Here is a 20,741-nt window from a genome sequence, read left to right as displayed (position 1 = left end):
TCTAAATCTTTTGCTTCTATACACACTCTTTTCTAAAATTGATCTCTCTGAGACTTTGTCAGAGACACAGGTCCTGATTTTATATTTGCTCTTTATCCTCTTCCCCGACTTTACAAAATGACATACCTTTCTCTTAGTGTTGGTCAATCTTACTTTACAATGCTTTATTCTGGGGTGTAAACACTCCTAGAGTGCTAAAGAAAGGGACAGTTTGAAATATTGCTCTAGGATAGTATTGTGTATTATTTGAATGCTTGGTTTTATGGCTGAATTATATTAACCCCAAATTCTTAGGTTCTAACCACCAGTAATTCAGCATGTGACTGCATTTGGAGATAGGGTCTTTAGACAGGAGACCCTATTCCAATGACTGGTGTCCTTATAGGAAGAGGAGATTAGGACACAGACATGCACACAGAGTGAAGACAATGTGAAGACACAGGGAGAAGACGACCTCATCTACAAGCCGAAAAGAGGGGCCTCAGAAGAAACCAACACTTCTGACACCTTGTTCTTGGACTTCTAGCCTCCAGAACTATGAGACAATACATTTTTGTTGTTTATGCTATCTAGTCTTTGGTACTTCATTATTGTAGCCCTAGCAAACTAATATACTTAGGTAACAAGTACTTTTGTGAGTCAGGTGGTTTCTTTTTTTTATTACAACAATATTGAAAGGAAACCTGATTGAATTATGTGCAGATTGATCATTTAAAATAATCTTTTGGTGATATATATTTATGTGATTTGAGTATATACCTTGAAAGTAGTTCCAAGATTGAGTGATACTATAATAACCAAATCTCCTACATTCCCATCTTATTGATGTGAATAGATTTTCTCAGAGCTTACATCTATAGAAACAAAAAATAGATGGCCAGGCATAGTGGCTCAGGCTTTTGACCATATAGTTTTGGGGGGTTGTTTGTCTTTTCTTACTGCTTTGAAAGAATTCAGGACTTTGGGAGGCTGAGGCAGGAGGATCATTTGAGGTCAGAAGTTTGAGATCAGCCGGGGTGACATAGCAAGACCCTATCTCTACAAAAGATTAAAGAGTTAGCTGGATGTGGCGGTGCACCCTTGTAGTCCTAGCTACTTGGGAGGCTGATGTCGGAGGAAAGCTTGAGCCCAGGAGTTTGAGGCGGCAGTGAGCTAGGATTGCGCCACTGCACTCCAGTCTGGGCCAGAGGGTGAGACACACAGAGAGAGAGAGCGAGATAGAGATAGATAGAGAGATAGAGAGAGACAGAGAGAGAAAGAGAGAGAGAATGAAGAATGGAAAGAAATAATGCTAAACTCTTAATTCTAGCAAAAAACCAATATGAAACCATGAATTAATTAACTAATTAGTCATCTCATTAAGAAGTAGCTTATTATTATTATTGTGTTTAATAGTATTCAAAAATTTGGAAAACATGTTACTTTGGCCATTGTATATTATTACTATTTGCAAAGTTAACTGACTCAAAAATTGACATTTAAAGACTCAGTCACAGAAAATTTGAAAAAATTTAATTTCAGTTTATAATCTTATTTTTTTACAGGGAAGAAATAATAAAAGACTTTTAGGTTTAAAAGATATTACATTAAAGAAAAGTCAGCATAAAATGTAGACTTTGAAAAGATACAGGAATGAAGAAAAAGTAACAGTGAAAACGTTTAATTCTGTTGAAGACCTTATTTATAATATTTTCTAAATAGATGTTGAATGTCAAATTACTATGCTATTTACATTCCATTGGAAATATTTAAAAGATGATGTAATAGTTTTATTTTAAAAGGCCAGTATTTGTCACATTCTGGACTTTACATCATTTGCAATTTTTTATACTTAGGATAAATAATTTGAATGACAATTTAAAAAATTTGACAGGCAGGGCACAGTGGCTCACACCTGTAGTGCCAGGATTTTGGGAAGCCAAGGTGGAAGGATAACTTGAACTCAGCAGTTTAAAACCAGCTTAGGCAACATAGGGAGACCCTGTCTCTACAAAAAAAAAAAAAAAAAAAAAATTGGCTGGGTGTGGTGGCACATGCCTGTGGTGTCAGATACTTGGCAGGCTCAGACGGGAGGATCACCTGAGCCTGGAAAATAGAGGCTACAATGAGCTGTGATCACGCCACTGTGCTCCAGCCTGTGTGATAGAGCAAGACTCTCTCTCTCTCAAAAAAAAAAAAAGTTTGAAGAACACTCTTTGATATTTTGGTTCACAAAATATACTTATCATTCAATTTTATAAAATAATGCCATATACATATACTGACTTGTTGATTTTTTTTTTCTTGTGTCCTCACCAACTTTTGGAATTATCAATTTATATTTACTAATGTGGATGTCTATATTGATATTTTATTATTGCTTTTAACTTGAATTTCTCTGATTACTAATTAGATTGAGGATCTTTTCATATAATTATCAGCCAGATTGGCTTCCTTTTCCATATAGTGACTATTTGGGCTTTTGACGACATATTTTTTGGGGGGTTGTTTGTGTTTTTCTTATTGCTTTACAAGAATTCTTGATGTATTCTGGTTACAAACCATTTTTCAGTTATATGTGTTGAAAACACTTTCTTCCAGTTCCTGAGTTTCAATTTTATCTTCCTTACAGGATTATTTGAAAAAGAGATGTTTCAGGGCATCTTGACATCTTATTTAAGAGTTCTTCCCGCCATGTCAAAATTATGAAAATTCCATCTTCTAAGTTTCCCTTTCATATTTAATTCCTTAATCAACCTGAAATTGATTTTTATGCTCAATGTGTATGCATTCAACTTATTCATTTCCTGTGAAAAGTTGTTACTGCTCCGGTTATTGAAAGCAACCTCCTTTACCCATTCTGAGAATACTGAAGGAAAAAAAATCATACTTGGTTTCTCCTATACCTTCTCACTCAAAAATGAACACAGAAGCCTTGTGTGACCAAATGTGTGGGTTTTCCCGACATACCAGGCAAGCAATCAATTCTGCATCTGACATCAGCTGGGTATCCTCTAATGCAACTCCATTCTGACATTACCTAGAGATAGCCTCAAATACCACAGGTAAAGGGCTCAGTCCCCAAGAGTGTCCCCCTCACCCAACTTCCAATGACAATCTCAAGCCCCAGTTTGCTTGACCTGTGCTTCTGACCTACCTGCTATAAATTAGGGTTCCCATGACTCCCTCCTGGGATTAGATTAATTTGCTAGAGCAGCTCACAGAACTCAGGGAAACACTTATGTTTACTGATTTATTATAAAGATTAATAGAAAAGATGCTGATGAGTGCCTGTGAAGAAATACATAGGGCAAGAAATGTGGGAAGGGGCAGGAGTTTCTATGCTCTCCCCAGGCCCACCATCCTCCACGAACCTCCAAGTGTTCACTTCTCCAGAAGGTGTTTTGAACTCAGTCCTTTCAGATTTTTATGGAAGCTTTGTTATGTAGAATTATGTAGACTGGTTAAATCACTGGCCATTGGCTTAATCTTCAGACCCTCTCTCCTTCCAGGTGGATGTGAGGGTGTGTTGGGGCTAAAAGTCTCAACAACCTAATACAGCCTTGGTCTTTCTGGTGACCAAGCCCCATCCTGAAGCTACCTGGAGGAATCCAGCCATCAGTCGACATTAGCATTACAAAAGACACTTAGCACTTTGAAGAATCTAAGTAGTTCAAGAGTTTTATACCAGGAAATAGGGACTAAGACCAAATGTATATTTTACAACATATATTTGAAGACCATCCTAATCTTCCAATAAGGATTCCTTATATCAAAAGGACATACAACTTAAAAGATACCGCAGCACTCCTAGAATCTCACTGAATCATTTATAATTAATCATGTCCGTTGTATAATAAATATGTCTCCTAGAATGAGGTCACTCAAGTTTGTAGGCTTCCATTCGATCTTGTCTGATTTCAAAAGTAGTCTCTGCAAACATAGCTTCACCTTTTCAGGCATCTGTTATCTGTTATAGTTGAGCTGGAAGACATCATCATCACTTGCTCTGATCCTCTTTTGAAGGGATAATATTGGATTCCCCTCCTTATATTATTCATTTATTAATTCCTTTAACCTCAGTGACTATTCTTCCTTCTCTTCATTTATACCCCAAATCTTCCACCTTTGGAAGCGAAGGTTTGCCTCCATTTGCCCACCTGTCTATCTAGGTGGAAGGCAGCAATGCCAGTCTAGCTGGTGCTCCTTTCAGTCCACTCATATTCAGATAGGGTTAGGCTACACACGCCCAAATTGGTAGGTTGTTTTTACTACCAGGCAAAACAGCTGCATTCACTGTTAACCCCAATTTTGCCAAATGAGATGAAGGCACAACCCACTTCTATCAGGCCCATAAGGAATTCTGATATAAGGTTTATTAGGAATGAGCCACCTCTAGTTACAGCCCTTGTAATTGCAGCCCTGATCCTGTGACCACTGCATCAAGTAGGGGAATGAAAAAAAAGAGGACAAGATAATTAAAAATATATAATGCTTTATTGTCAAAAAATAGACAAATTTTAATTTCCTTTAACAGGAATATTAATTTAACAGCCTCCATAAGCCATCACCATTTTGTAAGCATAACAGGCAAGAGAGTCAAAGATAACTGTTAGTGGAAAAAGGACAACAGTTCTACATCCATGCCCAAGAAGCCTTGCCCAGTCAGTGGTGACAACTCCAGGACAGCGGCAGAAACACAGTGAACCTTTGGAGCCTGACAACAGACATGCAAAATGACGTTGAGTTATCTTGGCCCAATTCTATAAAGATTGGCTTTGTAGTATCTTTCCAAGCATTTGAAGAGTTTAGTTTGTTAGAACACTTGCTAATTTGAACAGTGACATTTTAGGTCACTTATAGTATCAGTAACAGGATCACACCTGTTTTTCAGTAACACCAGGATGAATACATCTGTCCCTACATCTGTTCCAGTATGTGAAATGGAGCTAATAGCTAGGGCAGGAAACCTGAATAAAGCTCCTTATCCATGAGCCACAGCAAGGATATGAAAGCCTTGCTGAATTGAACATTGTTGAGTAGAGGCTAAATTCTCTCATTAACATAAAAAAGGAAAGAGATAATGATCTACTTAGTCGGAATAAGACAAAAAGTAAGGCCTTTATTATTCCCTAGTGACAGGTATCCAAGGTGGAAAAAATCTGGGTGCGCGCATGGTTATCTGGACTGTGAGTTTCACTCTCTAGGCTGTACTATAAACCATATTTCCATGGCCAATGCAGACTTTGTAAATTGACCCGTTTCAATAATTCAAAGTGGTAGTATATAGCTACTGCCCTTGACAATTGGGGTTAAGGAGAGATTCCTCAATTCCCAGAAAAGCCCAGAGATGAGATAATACTGACATGGTGAAATCGTTCATATGAGATTAAGCATATGTAATACTGAAAAGAAGATAGATTACTAAGTGAATCAGAGAGGGACTAGATCTCAGAACTAATTTCCTATCCTCACAGGTATTCATCATTCACTCAGTGTAAGAGTAATCAATTACACACAAAAATATCAGTTCAATGTTTTGCATTTTTCTAGTTTAAAGACAATATTCAACACTTAAGAACAAGGGAAACTGAGCTTTTAAAGGCATCTAAAACAACACCGTGGTTACTGAAATGGTAGCACAAGCTTTCGTCACCTCTTTAAAACATTAGAGTGAGGAAGTCACCAAGAAACAGTGAAGCAGTTCCATTATTGCCATAATATTTCTCATTCACTCTTACCTAGGGTTAAGTTTTAATTAAACTCACCTACTTAATCCTACCCTCCTGTCTAAGAACTCTTCAAATTTGAGTCATGAACTGGTGGTGTGGGCTTCTGGAAGTTTTGATCAGCTAAGTATCATTGAGTAAGATTCTGTGATTTAAAGAATCACCCTGAAAACTTACAGAAAAAAAAGTCATATGAAAATCAAACTAGGCAAATCTGGTTTATATAGTCTATTACCAAGCCTACCTGAAACAAAATTGTGGAATCAAATGTAAAACTCAAATGGACTTCTACTTTTGCTTACCTATTCTATCCCATTCAATTCTGTACAAAAATGGGATATATGCAGAAAATGTACACTATTTCGGATCACTTCTCGAAAGGCCAGAAAATCAGCCTGTTAGCTGCAGTTACTAAGAATGTGAAATACAGAAAGAAAATGGACTACATTTGGGGTTTCTTACTGAGGACAGGTGGGGCAAACTACAAATGACTTTAGCTGACTAGCTGAATAGTTTTACTACCCAATCATGAAATAAGCTTTATATATTTTCCCTTTTTAGGACCCTTCAATGACTGTTGTTCCAATCAGTGAATAAAGTTTTTTCTTAACAAGTCGAAATCCTGAGCTGAGGATCAGAGTTCTCCTGAAACCAGATGAGAAGCGACCCCTACTAAAGAAAAAGTCCCTGAAGCTAGTCCATGAGCAGTTCTCCTGCTTAAACACAAGTGTAAGCTCAAAAGTAGGCACCACGCTAGAATCACACACAATCCTATCCAGCTTTTTACATACATTTTCAATTTCCAAGTTCACGTGCATAACACAACCTCGCAAGCCACAGGGCTCTGTTGAGGAAAGCCGCAGGACATCTTGAGCAATTCTCTGGGTCAGTTTCTCAGGGACAAGGACCTTTGAGCAACCAAGTTTAGTTTGCTTTGATTTGGACAGACAGTTCTCCAGCATTTTAACCAAATTCTGGCAAGTTGATTCCTCAAATATTACCTCGTTGAGGTTGGGTTCAGGAACAACATAATCCCAGTAGTCAAAATCTGTAAGAAATGGAGTTTTCTTTTTAGATAAAGAAAAAAAAAAATTCACAGTAGAAAAAACACACCAAGATATCAACATTGGTTACCTCTATCTACCATGTAATATAGCGAATAATTTAAGCTCTCATGAAAGTTCATGTATGAAATAAAGGTTTAGATAAATAGAGTGGATAGGATATAACCACTTTTCTTTAAATTCATGTGTGTACACAGAACACACACAATCATAAAGACTATGAATCAAAATCTACTTGGGATTATCCCAGATTATTGGTGATTTTCTTTTCTTTCTTGCCTACTTGCTTATGGCGTTTTCTAATTTTGTTTTACAGAAAACATTTATTACTTCTGGGATAAAAAGTTAAAACTTTGTTATTTGGACTAAGGGGTATTACTTTCTAACTGTAGGAATACATGTATTGTAAAATAAAGAATTTTTGCTATTATGTTTAAAGTCCATGAGCTTGAAGAGTTACATTAAAGATCTATCAAATTTGTGTCTTTAAGTCTTTACTGGAGTGGCCTGTAGGTCCCAATTTTAGCTTTAACCTCTTTAATTAAAAATTGCGCAGAGAAGACCTTTGAGGTTCATGAGGATATTTATAACCGGTTGGGTGGTTTTTCTTAGCCAAGCAAAACAAAATAGTCCTAGGGAAATAAAATTAGATTGGCTGAAAGGAAAAGAGATAGCTCTGCATTTGGTCACCTACTCCTCAAATGAATCCTACCACTTGGCAGGATTGCCACACTACAGGGAGTCAAATGAACAAGGTGCAGGCTGATGCCCTCCCGGCTCCTCTCCCTAAGCCTACTTCACCTTCATCAGCTACTGGGTTTTCCTCTCCACTTCATGTAATTTTGGAGTTCTGGCCCTATAAATTAGGTCATCAACCACTTCACCTTGAAAGGAGGAAAACACGAAGAGCCTAAGCAGTTTATCTATGCTCTTACAGCTCTAGTGGCAGAGCAGTGTGTTCACTTAGAAACTGCTGTTAAAATTGCAAATGATAGCAAATCAAGCACCACTGCTGTTCAATAGTTTCCTTCTCACATTAAAAATGGAATAATGGGTATATCCAAGACTGAAAATCCTACTCAGTAATAAACATGAACACACTGATTTAAGCAACCACATAAAAGAATCTCAAAAACATTAGGCTGCGGGAAAGAAACCAGACACAAAAGAGTACCTACTTTATGGTTCCACTTACCTAAAGGCAAAACTAACTTGGAGTGATAAAAATCAGATCAGTAGTTCCCTGGAGTCAGGGGGGAGTGAGAACTACCTAGCAAATGGGTGCGTCGGAATTCACGGGGAGGGGTTATGTTGATTACAGGGGTAAATACATTTGCTAAAACACACATAACTGTGTTCTTCACAATCATGTAAGATAAGGACCTTAATCCCCAAGAGCCTACTGGCACCAGCCTAGAAAGATGTAGCCCTTGGGTATTCTACTTTTGCTACTTTTGTTTCTAGCATGAAGAGAAGATGTTAGAAAATTTGGAAAGGATTCTCCTCAGACGGATTTTGTGGCACCCCCTACATAGAGGTAGGGGAGGAAGTCGAAAGCCCGCCCACCCGGTAGATCGAGAGGCACCGACCTTTGGAGAGGAGAAGGGTGGGCAGCGGGGACACTCACCACTTAGCAGGCTCTCTGGGTGATAGCCACAGTCCAGCAATTCTGAAATGCTGGCCGGGTTCTTACTGCTCAAACTGCCAGTTGCAACCATGGTCAACGGCTCTGTTTCCCTCGCGGGGCGCAACGGCCTTTCCTGTGCGCTGGAAAAAATGAGGCGAGAAGAGACGGATTTGCAAAAGCAGGCGAGTCGTGCAGAGACTCCTAAAATGCCCGGCGACGCGGGAGCGAACTAGCGGAGGAACTCCTTTGCCAAAGGGGAGGAACCGGCCTCTGCAACTCAAGTTGACAAAGCCCTGTGAGCAAGGCCGCCAACTACAGCAACAACCTGAAACTAACTCAACAGTTCGCAAAACTTGGAAGCGACCTGCCCAGCGGAACGGCCCCCGACCCTGCTGCCCCCACCAAGGCCGCAGCTTCGCTCACCTGCCGGGAGTTCCCGGGGGCCGGCGCGCTCGCTGCCGGGTAAACACAGGCAGGTGCCTTCTTAGGAGTCCCCTCTCCTGGGGACTCGGTGACCTGCAGACCCCAGCAGCCAGCGGCACCCTGCTCACCCCCCTCGACCACCCTGCGCCGGCTCCTAGCAGTAGCATAGCCTCCGGGACAGCGAGAACTTTATACGTCCAGTCCCCACCCTGCCCAGGCCCGCCCACCTGCGCCGCCCCTCCCCGGCCGGCGCCCCGCCCCTCCCCTGCCGAGTCTGGTCCCCTTTCAACCCCTACACTTCCAGGGAGCCCGAGCCTAGTCGCAGGGAGTTGCGAATAAGCCTGTGGTACGGACACCTGTTGTTTCCAGGGTAGATCTCGGGCCACTGTGACCTCAATTCTGGGCGCACGACTCTTCAAAGCCTGAACCTGATTCTTCAGTGCGACCCCTCCCCGAGCACCCGCGCTTTCACACTCAGGCTGCTCCAGGCAGCAGCGGGAAGCTTTAAGCGGTCTGTGTATTTCCTTGTCCTGAGGCTTTGCTGTGTCATCCTGAACACTTGGCTTAAATCTGTTGCAACGTTCACTGAGCATCATTTATGCACTTATTTATGGCCTCTAACCCAGTCAACTCTACTCTGCCTCCCAGGGTTTCTGTATCCTCCTCTGCTGCACGCGGTCACATCTAGTTTTCCTTTCCCGCAACGAAGGCTCCTAGCATTTTAGGAAGGGCCTTAATGACCCCATGCACTCCCTTGCTCCCTGGCATCCTTCGTGCCCTTACATCTGTGACTAATGCGTTTTCTCCGCAGGCAGGGTGAGCCTGGCACTCTTCTAATTAGACCTTGCCCCAGAGCGCGGGCAGCTTGAATTGAGCGGGAGCTTGCCAAGAAACACACAAAACCATTAGTAGGATCTTAGGTACTCCTCCATCCGTGCATCATTGATAGCAATTGTCGTTTCCGGAGGCAGAAGTTTCTGGAGAGCCCTGTTGGTCTTGGGTTTGGGATGTCTTGAAGAGGTTTCAGAGAATGAAGATAAAGAGTTTTATATTCTGCTGGGGATCAGCAGATAATCCCTGTGAGGCCTCCTTGCGGTCCTGCAGAGGAACACACAGAGGGGCAGAGGAGCCCTGGAAAGAAGCAACATGCCCGCACAACCCATGAGCAAGAAGCCAAACCTGAATTTTTTCTTCCAAAGTTACTAAGCCGCGGTTGTCTTGCTTTAGTGTGCCAGTAGGAGATGATCTGTTCAGAGAGTCAGCTTGGGGTGGGTTAGGGGCTGCCTGGAGGGAGAAGGTTGTTCCTACAGTAGAGATCCTAGTGTTGGCTCCCAGGTCCTCTAGGATTATGTGTAGAAGGATTTGCAGGTTAGAGCCTTGAAAGGCAGTTTCGCTGTCCTGGCATAAAACTCTTAGAAAAACAACAACCCGAGGGGTATAGAGGGTGTGATAAACAGATCAGTGGGAGGACATTCGGAGGCAGAGCAGCAGAAATTAAAGCCAGCTTGACAGTCCATTTTTAACTCAGTTCAGGCAGCTGCACTGCCTGAAGGTCAGGCGAGCCAAGAAAGGAGATGTCGATAGGCTGGTCTTTGAAGGCCAGTTTCCACTTCTACTTCAATAAACAGAAAAGTGGAAAATAAACAAGCCCATTTAAGCCAATTAAGAGCGGTTTCAGTGGCTAGTGTGTTCAGGACCAATGGATGGGCCCCTGGTCAGCTGTTGGATGCCAGCTGCCTGACAGTCAGTCCCTGGGCAGGCCACAGAGCCTCTTGTCCTTCCTGGGCAGCATTACTAATGAGGCTGCCACTTACCTGCCTCCAAGGAGAATTATTAGAATTAATATAATGAGTGATCTGAACCAATGCTAGCGAAATAAAGAAATTACTAGTTTCAATTTCCTTAGGGTATTTAGGCATAACTCATAAACTAAATGCCTCCATAGGGCCAGAAAGTTTATTGGAACTTATAGAAAGTAGTAGTTGCTCTTGGCTCACCTGACTAACTGAAATTTTGCAAAGCCCTTTGGGATGTGACTACCGAAAACAATTTACTTATGTACAAAAGACTTCAAATAATATCTTCTTGGCTCAATGGGCCTTGCTCTCAGGACTTATAGGGCATAAGGAATGATTGACGTAAAACACATACCTGGAATAATTAAGAATGTCCTTTTTTATGTACTTACAAGTGTAGAAAATCCATTCTATCACTAGTTTGCATCCTCGCAAGGTTAAATAGAACTGATTTTTTTTTTTTTTAATTGAAGCATGGAGAAGATTTAAGAAATACTAAGTGCCATTATAGGCTAAGTGTAAGGTGACACAGTCTATCAGATTTCAGAAAAATGTGGATACAGTCAATTGTCTATTACTGAAAGTTCATCACATTAGGGAACTTCAGGTGTTTATTAAGTGCAGTGATAAAGAAGTTTGTTTGATTGCTCTTTCATTATATCCTCTAATACTATATAAACAGTTCATGGGAGTGCTTACTGGAAATAGTTGTGTATGAATAGAAAATCTAGTCAGTTAAATAATTTGATTTCCTTTCGTACACCAGTGTATTATGACAAACTAAATCATAAGCAAAGCCTTTAACTTAAGCATGCTTGCTTTTTTATTACTATAATTCACTCATCCATCTTCTTATATAAAGAAAATGAGATAGCAGTAACAGCTGGCAACAGTATGTTCATCTGATGTATTTGCAAATATTTAAGTTCTAGGCTTCCTCAGGTATAAATATAGTATTCATAATGTCATTGCTTACCTAAAGTATGAATTCGCAATGCCAGGGATACTGCAAAAACAAAAAGCAAAACTGATGCTTTCATGTATTATTACAGGAAATGTTGGTGTCTTTTGCATTTGTGATTTGGAGTGTTGAATGTTTATTACGTGTTTCACTAGCCACCTTTCTGTCTTTATTTGGTATGAATCACTTATTTTTGAATCTTATTAATACATTTACATTCCACATATTGCTTATTTTATTTCATAAACTATGACACCTGAGGGAGAATTACTGGGTTTCTTAATCAGTACAATTCAGGGAAAACTTACAGGACATGGAAATTGATCTATACATTAGCAGCAAGCTCATGGGATTGTTGTAAGGACTAAAAGAGAAACCCTTAAAATCAATGCTAAATATTATCTCTTTTTCATAAACAAATATGAGATCTTCAAATGCATACTATCTCTGGATTCCTTTAGTTGTGCTAAGTTTGTAAATTTGGTGTCCCATGCAAAGTGCTTAGAACCAAACTAATACTGATATTAAGCAAGAGCTTAATGAGTGATATTATTATTATTGCTGTTGTTATATTCTGAAATTGTAGTTCTCTGAGTCAGCGCAACATGCAAGTGGCTAAATGGAGTTGGGGAAGTATTGTTAAAGTATAAGAAAATTTATGATCTTTCCTGTTTGCAGGAAATCTGGAAATTATTGCTACTGATTAGGAAAATCTTTTTTTATTATAATACATCCATCGCTGTATGGGAAAACAGGAAGGGATCTGCCAATGATACGTAACAAAATAATGTGGGTAAAAAATTATCTTGGTGTAAAACACAGAGTTTTATATGTTAACTTTCCTCTTAATCTAGAAAATACTTTTCAGGAAATAAATAACATTTACAGACAATTGAATTGAAACTATTGACTATAGAGTGATGCAGTTGTTTCAAGATATGTATGATCATCTGTTAACAATCTGGGTGAGATATTTAATCATACTTTTAATTTGTCTTTGAGGGTGCATCACCCAATACAATTTCCATTTAATGATTAAATATTCAATATGACTTATTCTATTAAGTAAAGTAACATGGAAACTTGTCTAGTATAAGACAAAAACCGGCCGGGCGTGGTGGCTCAAGCCTGAAATCCCAGCACTTTGGGAGGCCGAGATGGGCGGATCACGAGGTCAGGAGATCCAGAGCATCCTGGCTAACACGGTGAAATCCCGTCTCTACTAAAAAAATACAAAAAAAAAAAAAAAAAAAAAAAAAACTAGCCGGGCGACGCGGCGGGCGCCTGTAGTCCCAGCTACTCCGGAGGCTGAGGCAGGAGAATGGCGTAAACCCGGGAGGCGGAGCTTGCAGTGAGCTGAGATCCGGCCACTGCACTCCAGCCTGGGCAGCAGAGCCAGACTCCATCTCAAAAAAAAAAAAAAAAAAAAAAAAAAAGATAAAAACCAGGCCCAATATATAAAATAATACATAATGCTTGCTATTAAAAGCTGAGACAGTCTTCCAGTAACAGAAGGAATTGCCTCTCTTTTTAAGCAGAGAAATAGTTACCATAGCAGCTTGTCTCAATATAGTTGTATGATTTTGTTCTCTTCATAAACAATGCTGTGTATTATCAGTCTTTAAATATAGACAATATGTTTAAATGCATACAATATCTGCTTTTCCTTAATTATGGAAAAATGTGTAATTCAGGTGACTATATCAGAGGATGTCAGCCAGGAACATGAAGTGGGTCCTTGACATTTGTCTAGGGGTGCATCTTAAAACCTTTACAAGTTCCAAATTTGAGAATACCACTATACCATACCATTTTTCTGGAATTTTAATGTGCACCAAGAAATGAGGAAAATAAAGCTACATGCTCGTGTCGATGTTGGGTTCCTCACTGCTTTCCCCTCCTGTACCAGCCAAGTGTCCTATTTTGGTAGGCCAGCCTTGCACAGCTTTTGTCATTGACATTTGTATCCTAGCAAAACTACACATTACTTCTTGACATAAACCTGTGGGGTTGCTCAAGAAGAGAATTGAATCTGAGAATGCCTGAGTGTCGACTAGATATGGAATTCTGCATGGTACTTTTTAGAATGAGATCTAATCTCCATTCTGCAGATTTAAAGCACATTAAGGTTAAGAAACTTGACTAGTCCAGAGTGATTCAGTTTTTTCATCTTCATGGTGTAGTAGTTAGTTGCATGAACTGTGGAGCCTAACTCCTAGCAGTGACATTTACTAGCTGTGTAAACTTGGATTAGGTACTTACCATTTCTGTGCCTCTATTTGCACCTTTAAAATGGGAATTATGGGGAAGGAAGTGAGAGGGAGAGATTTGTTAAAGCAGTGGTCCTCAACCTTTTTGGCACCAGGGACTTGTTTCGTGGAAGATAATTTTTCCACGGTTGGGGATGCGGATAGTTTGGGGATGAAACTGTTCCATTTCAGATCATCAGGCATTAGTTACATTCTCATAAGGAATGGGTAACCTAGATCCCTCACATATGCAGTTCACAAAGGCTTCACGCTCCTATGAGAATCTAACGTTGCAGCTGAGGCAGAACTCAGGTGGGAGTGCAGGCAATGGGGAGCAGCTGTAAATACAGATGAAGCTTTGCTCACTCGCCCACCCGCTGCTCCCCTCCTGCTGTGCACCCAGTTCCTAACAGGTAATGGACTGGTACTGGTCCATGGCCTGAGGGTTGGAGACCTCTGTGTTAAAGGATACAAAATTATAGCTAGATAAGAGGAATCAGTTCTAGTGTTTCTTCCACTGAGGGTGACTATAGTTAACAATAATATGGTGTTTTAAATAGATAGAAGGAGGATATTGAATGTTCCCAACGCAGAGAAATGATGAATATTTGAGATGTTAGATATGGTAATTATCCCAGTCTGATCACCATACATTTTATGTGTTGAAACATTACTATGTACTGCATGAAAATGTACAATTATTACTTATCAACTAAAAAAATTTTAAAAACTACACTAAATAAATAAAATGAGAATTATAATAATTTTACCTTACAGGGCTGTCGTGGGGGTTCAGTGAGTGAATGCATAATGTACTCAGTAAATGTTAGCTATTATCATAATGATGAATTTTACTCTGACCTTGAAAAATTCTCAAAGTCATAGTGACATCTTAATGAACAGGTAGCTAGAGGAGTGTTTACATATGATCAAGGGTGTGTATAAAAGCATGTCTTTTGTACATATTCATTCATTTGGTCAATTGACATTCAATAAATATTTGTTGTGTATTAATTATCTGTCAGGCCCTGAGAATACAACAGGAAACCAGATACGTTTGGTGCCCATCACCAGACAGATTATGGTTTAGAAAGGTATATAGGCAAATGAATACAAGATTATAAATAGTATGATAAAGGTAGGGGAGGTACAGTGTGCTCCAGGAGCACAATGATGTAAACACTAATGTGTTTTGAAGTCAGATTTATAACCTTGCTACTCATCATGCATATCACAGAACAAAAGCATAGGCATCTCTTGGCAGAGTGTAAGAAATGCAGAATCTCAGGCCTCACCCTACACTACTGAAACAGAATCTGCTTTGTGGTAAGATTTTTAGGTGATGCATATTGTATGCAATTAAAACAGATTTTAGTTAAAGAGAATGAAAAAAACCATAAGACAATCTAAACACTTGTACAGCTATTTCTTGGTCAACTAAGAAAAAATATTTCTTGAGTACCTACTACGTGCAAGGCCTTGATGCAAGGTGGATAGAGTCTCAGCTGGGTAAGTGTTTGTTGATTCTCCATAGCTCAAGTCAGATATAATGGCTGTAATGAAAATAATCCATCCTGTGTGGTTTTCAGGTCCTGGACCTAACTCACAGACCACACACAGCTATGTGAAAACAGTCTGGTTTTCAGAGAAGACTGTCTTATGTAAAAATTAAGTCCTGTTTTAATAAAGTTGAGACATTATCAAACCCTGAATTATATTCGACCTTGATGGAATGGAAGCCTATAATATAACACAAGGAAGGGGCTTATATAATAAAATGTATTTAAAGTAATTGGTCTATGGAAAGTTGCATTTGGAAACCACAAATTTAGAAGGAAGAGAGTAACACAGAAAGATATATCTTATTACTTCCAAATTTACTACAGAGGATAAATAGAGTTATGTATGTATTCATTTCTTCTGCTGCAACTGTATCATAAAATATGTTTTAAAACAGTGACTTAGTTTTTGAAATATTGTACTGGTAATTGGGAACTATTTTGTAGATGTTATCTATTGGGGCAGAAGAGCTAAATTGTAAATTGCTGAAGAAGCCTTTCAGGGGATGTCAATATTAGCTATAAGCATGATGAAGTACATTCAGTTTTGTGACATTATTGATGCATCATATCTAAATTAAGCAATAAATGGTACTTAATTTATAGCATCACATAATTACCTTTGCAGTTAGCTTAGATGTTCATATGCTAAAGGCTTATAAAACAGGCCTCACCTCTGAATGTGTAACAGAGTAGTATACCTTTAATGGTTTGACTTTGGGCTCTAACTCAATCAAACTTGCCTTCAAATTCTGGCTTTACCATGAGTGGGCACATTGTGAAATTAACCGAAATCCTTTGAATTTCAGCCTCCTTGTCTGTAATATGGAAGATTCAATGATACAATACATGTTAACTTTCTAGCAATGCAACTGGCACATATTAAGAGCTAAGTCAAAGGTGGTCATCCTAGACACTCATGGCTATATAGGTTTGTTCCTGTAAATGCACAAAATTCAACTGTAGTAAATAATTCATCAAATGGTGTGACAGACATTGCAGATGGTTATAGATTTTAGTGTGCACATAATGCATAATAAAGAGTGCACATGCTGCAGAATCAGGAGACCTGGCCCCAAATACAGCTTTTGTATTAACTTGGTCTCTGACTTTGGACAGGATGTGTCAACAGAATTTCCTGGATGTAGTGAGAAACTAAAAAGAGGTTCACGCAGGCTGGGGGAGAGATTCACCTATGGATTTCAAAGCAGTAGAGACCAGGGCCTTACTTTGTGGCTATGTCTAGGAGGTGGCAAGACCTTAGAAAGGACTGGATAGAGTTCCTATTTGGAAAAGATTCGTGCTGTTCCTGAAGAGCCATATGGAGCGGAAGAAAATAGCCAGATCAGATGGGATGCTGAGGGCACAGGTGATGAAGATCTTAGCTGTAACCTATGCATGATCAATGACTAGAGAGTACAGTCTCCATCCCTGCCCCTCTCCTGAAACCTCAACATTGCACAGGCTTTGAAACCCTTGACACATGTATTGAATCTGGGGGGTAGGAGGATAAGAATGGTAAGGGCAAAGAATGAGTGACATTAAATTTTCTATTCCTCAGTTGAGTGAAGGGTAAATGTCAGAAATTAAGTTAAATAACAAACATGAAGCAGTAATGTTGCTTTATTGCACAATTCAGTCTGTGGACTAAGATTGATACTCTATCTACCAGCATAGCTGTAGTTGTACTTCTGAAAAATATATTTTAACATTTTTCTTTCTAGTCAATTTAAGGCAGCATTCTTGGAATCCCTGCTTTTAGTGTCTACAGTCAACATGAGTTCCATACATAGCACATTTTTAGTTTATTCATTATTGAAAGATTGCTGCCTACAATGAAACCTATATATAAAGTACTTTTTAAAAAGTGGTTTTCATGTGTTCTGTATTTAAATAGTTACTATGAAAACTCCATAAATCAGGACTATTTTTGTATTTTCTAAATCAGGGAACTGTTTTCAATTTTGAAATTTACAAATTGGCTATTAGTTTAGAAATTTGAAGCAAATCCTTCTTTACTAACTTTATTATTTTATTTAATTTTTTAGTTTTCTGGACTTGCTTCTGTAACACTTTCTGTGGATTGTTTAACAGGAAGATAAAAGCATAAGAATTATTATTTTAAAAGTAATTTTTATTGTTATACTTGTTAGATTCCACCTGCATAATTGCCTATAAGGGTTATGTGTTTATAATGTCTATCTATAAACAGTTCCCTGATTTAGAAATGAAATTAAATTTTTAGAGGAGAGATTTCTGCATTAAAAAATAAATATGCTAAGTATAGTTTTCATATATCTTGATAAATTATCCTTCATAGGAATTGTACAGTTTTGGGCACCTACCAATAAAGTATGAGAATTTTTGTTTCCTTTTTCTCTCCAACATTTATTCATTCATCTACTCTACCTTTTTATATAGTTTAAATATGTTCTAGAAACCTATTGGTTAGGAGTTGTAATTTCTCTCATGCTAGTTAGAAGAGATATTATCATAATTTTTAAAAGGCAAAACTATAAATGGAAATTATTAATCATAACTTTCAGGCAAAATTAGAAATGCATCATTTTCTTTCTGATTTCCACTTTTGAGGAAAGCCTTAAGGATGCATCTACAAAGGCCATTATAAGTTCACTGGTTGATCACCTCAGGCACCAAAAATATATATATATTTTTACCACGCTACACTAAGTCATCAATCAACTGTTTTCTTGTTATGTGCAGACACTGGTGTTCATTTAAGCCAGTCTTTTTGCTGTCTATGAGGAAAGAATTTTCATCAAAAAGATAAAACATTCTTTAATATAAAACTTACAAGTTGCCAATAATTTGATTTCAATTTCAGATAGTTAAATAATATTTCCTTCTTTTTAACCTCAGTAGAATCATGACTTTGTTATAGCCCACAGTAGAATATTCAGTTAAGTGCAATTTCATTCATCAAATGTTTGTGGATGTTACTACAGAGGCCAGGGCAGGGAGAGCAGAAGTTCAAATGCAGCTTTGGAGAAGGTTCTAGGTCAGCTCCATCCAATCCGATAAGTACAGATAAATTTGTGATTGAGCACTTTAAAATGTGACCAGTCCAAAGTGAGAAGTAGAAAATACACACCAGACTTTTGAAGATTTAGTCAAACATGAAGAATGTAAAATATCACATTAGTAATTTTTATATTGCTTATATGTTGAAATAAGATTTTTGATATGTTGGGTTAAATAAAATACACCACTAAAATTAATTTCACCTGCTTCTTTTTGTGACTTAAAAATGTGGCTATTAGAAAATCCAAAATTTCCTATGAGGCTCACACTAAGAAATACAGGATAAGGGCTGGGCGTGGTGGCTCATGCCTGTGATCCGAGTACTTTGGGAGGCTGAGGCGGGCAGATCACTTGAGGTCAGGAGTTCAAGACATGTCTGTCTTTTCACCAGTATTACACTGTGTTATAATACACCCTGAAATCAGATAGTGTGAGTCTTCTAAATTTGTTCTCTTTAAGAAATATTTTGCCTTTTTTATTCCTATACATTTCATATATATTTAGAATCAGCTTGTGGATTTCAAAAGAAAATGTCTACTCGGATTTGAATGGAATTGCGCTGCATCCAGATGACTTTGGGAGAAATTTGCATCTTAATTCTATTGAGTTTTCCAACAATAGACATGATGTAGCTCTCTATTCAGATCTTCTTCAATTTCTTTTGCAGTTTTCAGCACAGAACCTGCATATATTTTGTCAGATTTATAGCTAAGCATTTTATGTTTTTTATGCTATTTTAAAATTTCAGTTTCCAACTGTTTATTGCTAGCATATGAAAATAAAATAGAAATACAGAAATACTATCTAGAAATGCAGAACTGCAATATACAAAATAAACTTGACCTTTTTTTTTTTTCATTCTTGCTAATATCACTTATTAGTTCTACTAGGTTTTTGGCGAGTTCTTTGAGATTTCTCCACAAGCAATCACGTTCTCTAAAAATAAGGACAGTTTTAGTTTTATTCCATTCATTCCACTCTGGATGCCTTTATTTTTTTTTTTTTTCCTTTTATTGCACTGACAAGGACCTCAAGTACAGTGTTGAATATGAGTAGTAAGAGAGGACATTCTTGCCTTGTTCACATTCTGAGGGGGAAAGCATTCAGTCTTTCCTCACTGACTATGAAGTTAGCTGGAGGTATTTTAGAGATGCTCACTATGAAGTTGAGGAAGTTCTCCACAATCACTCTTTGCTGAGAGGTTTTATCATGAGTGGGTGTTAAACCTTGTCAAATACTTTCTCTACATCTTGTGAGATGATTATATGGTTTTCTACTTTATTAATATGGTGAATTATATCTATTGATTTAAAAAGTTCAACCAGATTTACATTTCCTGACATATTTAATCATGGTATGTTATCTTCTTTTTAGTTCTGAATCTACTTGTTCGTATTTTGTTGAGGACTTTCACTTCAAATTCAATAATATTCCTCTTGTTTCATGAGGAATATTATTGGGAGTTTTCTTTCCTTTCCTTCTTTCTTGTAGTATCTTTATCTGGCTTGGGTGTCAGTACAGTGCTGGCCTTATTGAATGGTTTTTATACAGTGTTTCCTCCTCTTGTATTTTCTGGGAGAGTTTGTGTAGAATTAGTGTTCGTGCTTTTCAGTTAAATTTTAAATATCATATTCTTGGAAAGATTTTCCTAACATTCAAATCTAAATTAGATTCCTTCTGTCTTTTAGTGTCTTTTTTGCTTTGTACATTTTATTATAACTTATCATAAAAAATGTATGCATATGTTTTAGGCTTATTTCTGTAATGTTTTCATCTTGTTCCAAGAGTACAGGCCCATTTCTCTGTTGTTCACCATGATATGCTCATTCTTTGCACAGTGTCCGATACGTAATAATTATTGACTGAATAAATGAAAACCCTGAATCTCTAGGGTATAACAAATGTAATTATTTATTATTTATCATTACAGTGGTGAGTATTATACCTATAATTGCTTACTATGTATGTGTATAACTTTACTATAGTGGCAAGGAAAGGACTTAGCACACAATCTTAATGGGTACTAAAAAACATAATATTGTGATAGGACTAGATCATTGCTTACATAGTGAATGATAATGTAGAGCTAGAAGTTCCATAAATTACTTTCACCCTGATAAAAATGTTTTTATATTTTGTCATGTGTTTTGAAAAAAAAAAAAACCAAAATTTTGTGAAATGTTAGATCTCACATTTAGCCTTAGCATGAAAAAAATATAATTTAGTAGAAATGAGATTTTAGTTATTTAGCTTTCAAAGATCAAATATGATCAATTTAAATAAAGACTTCATGTTATATAACACTTTGAGTA

The 20,741-nt window shown here is 38.0% G+C and overlaps 1 protein-coding gene across 1 annotated transcript; it reads right to left on the bottom strand.

Moving 5' to 3' along the window:
- Positions 1-4,457: 4,457 nt before the first annotated feature.
- Positions 4,458-9,020, bottom strand: DDIT4L (DNA damage inducible transcript 4 like). The gene is made up of 3 exons (XM_050790008.1): positions 8,823-9,020; positions 8,400-8,539; positions 4,458-6,756 (listed from the first exon to the last, which is right to left on the bottom strand). Exons 1-3 carry the CDS (start codon positions 8,987-8,989, stop codon positions 6,266-6,268), a joined length of 798 nt encoding a protein of 265 aa, XP_050645965.1. The 5' UTR covers positions 8,990-9,020; the 3' UTR covers positions 4,458-6,265.
- Between the last annotated feature and the right edge of the window lie 11,721 nt (positions 9,021-20,741).

The sequence above is a fragment of the Macaca thibetana genome, chromosome 5, assembly GCF_024542745.1.
Source record: "Macaca thibetana thibetana isolate TM-01 chromosome 5, ASM2454274v1, whole genome shotgun sequence".
Lineage (NCBI taxonomy): Eukaryota > Metazoa > Chordata > Mammalia > Primates > Cercopithecidae > Macaca > Macaca thibetana.
This window is presented reverse-complemented; position numbering and strand designations above follow the sequence as displayed.

What these genes read in the sequence shown, in the direction of transcription:
- DDIT4L (XM_050790008.1), bottom strand. Translation starts at nt 8,989, where the DNA reads ATGCTACTGCTAGGAGCCGGCGCAGGGTGGTCGAGGGGGGTGAGCAGG. An exon ending in CCCCCGGGAACTCCCGGCAG is followed by an intron (nt 8,540 to 8,822) that starts GTGAGCGAAGCT and finishes CATTTTTTCCAG; the next exon opens with CGCACAGGAAAGGCCGTTGC. An exon ending in CCCAGAGAGCCTGCTAAGTG is followed by an intron (nt 6,757 to 8,399) that starts GTGAGTGTCCCC and finishes CATTTCTTACAG; the next exon opens with ATTTTGACTACTGGGATTAT.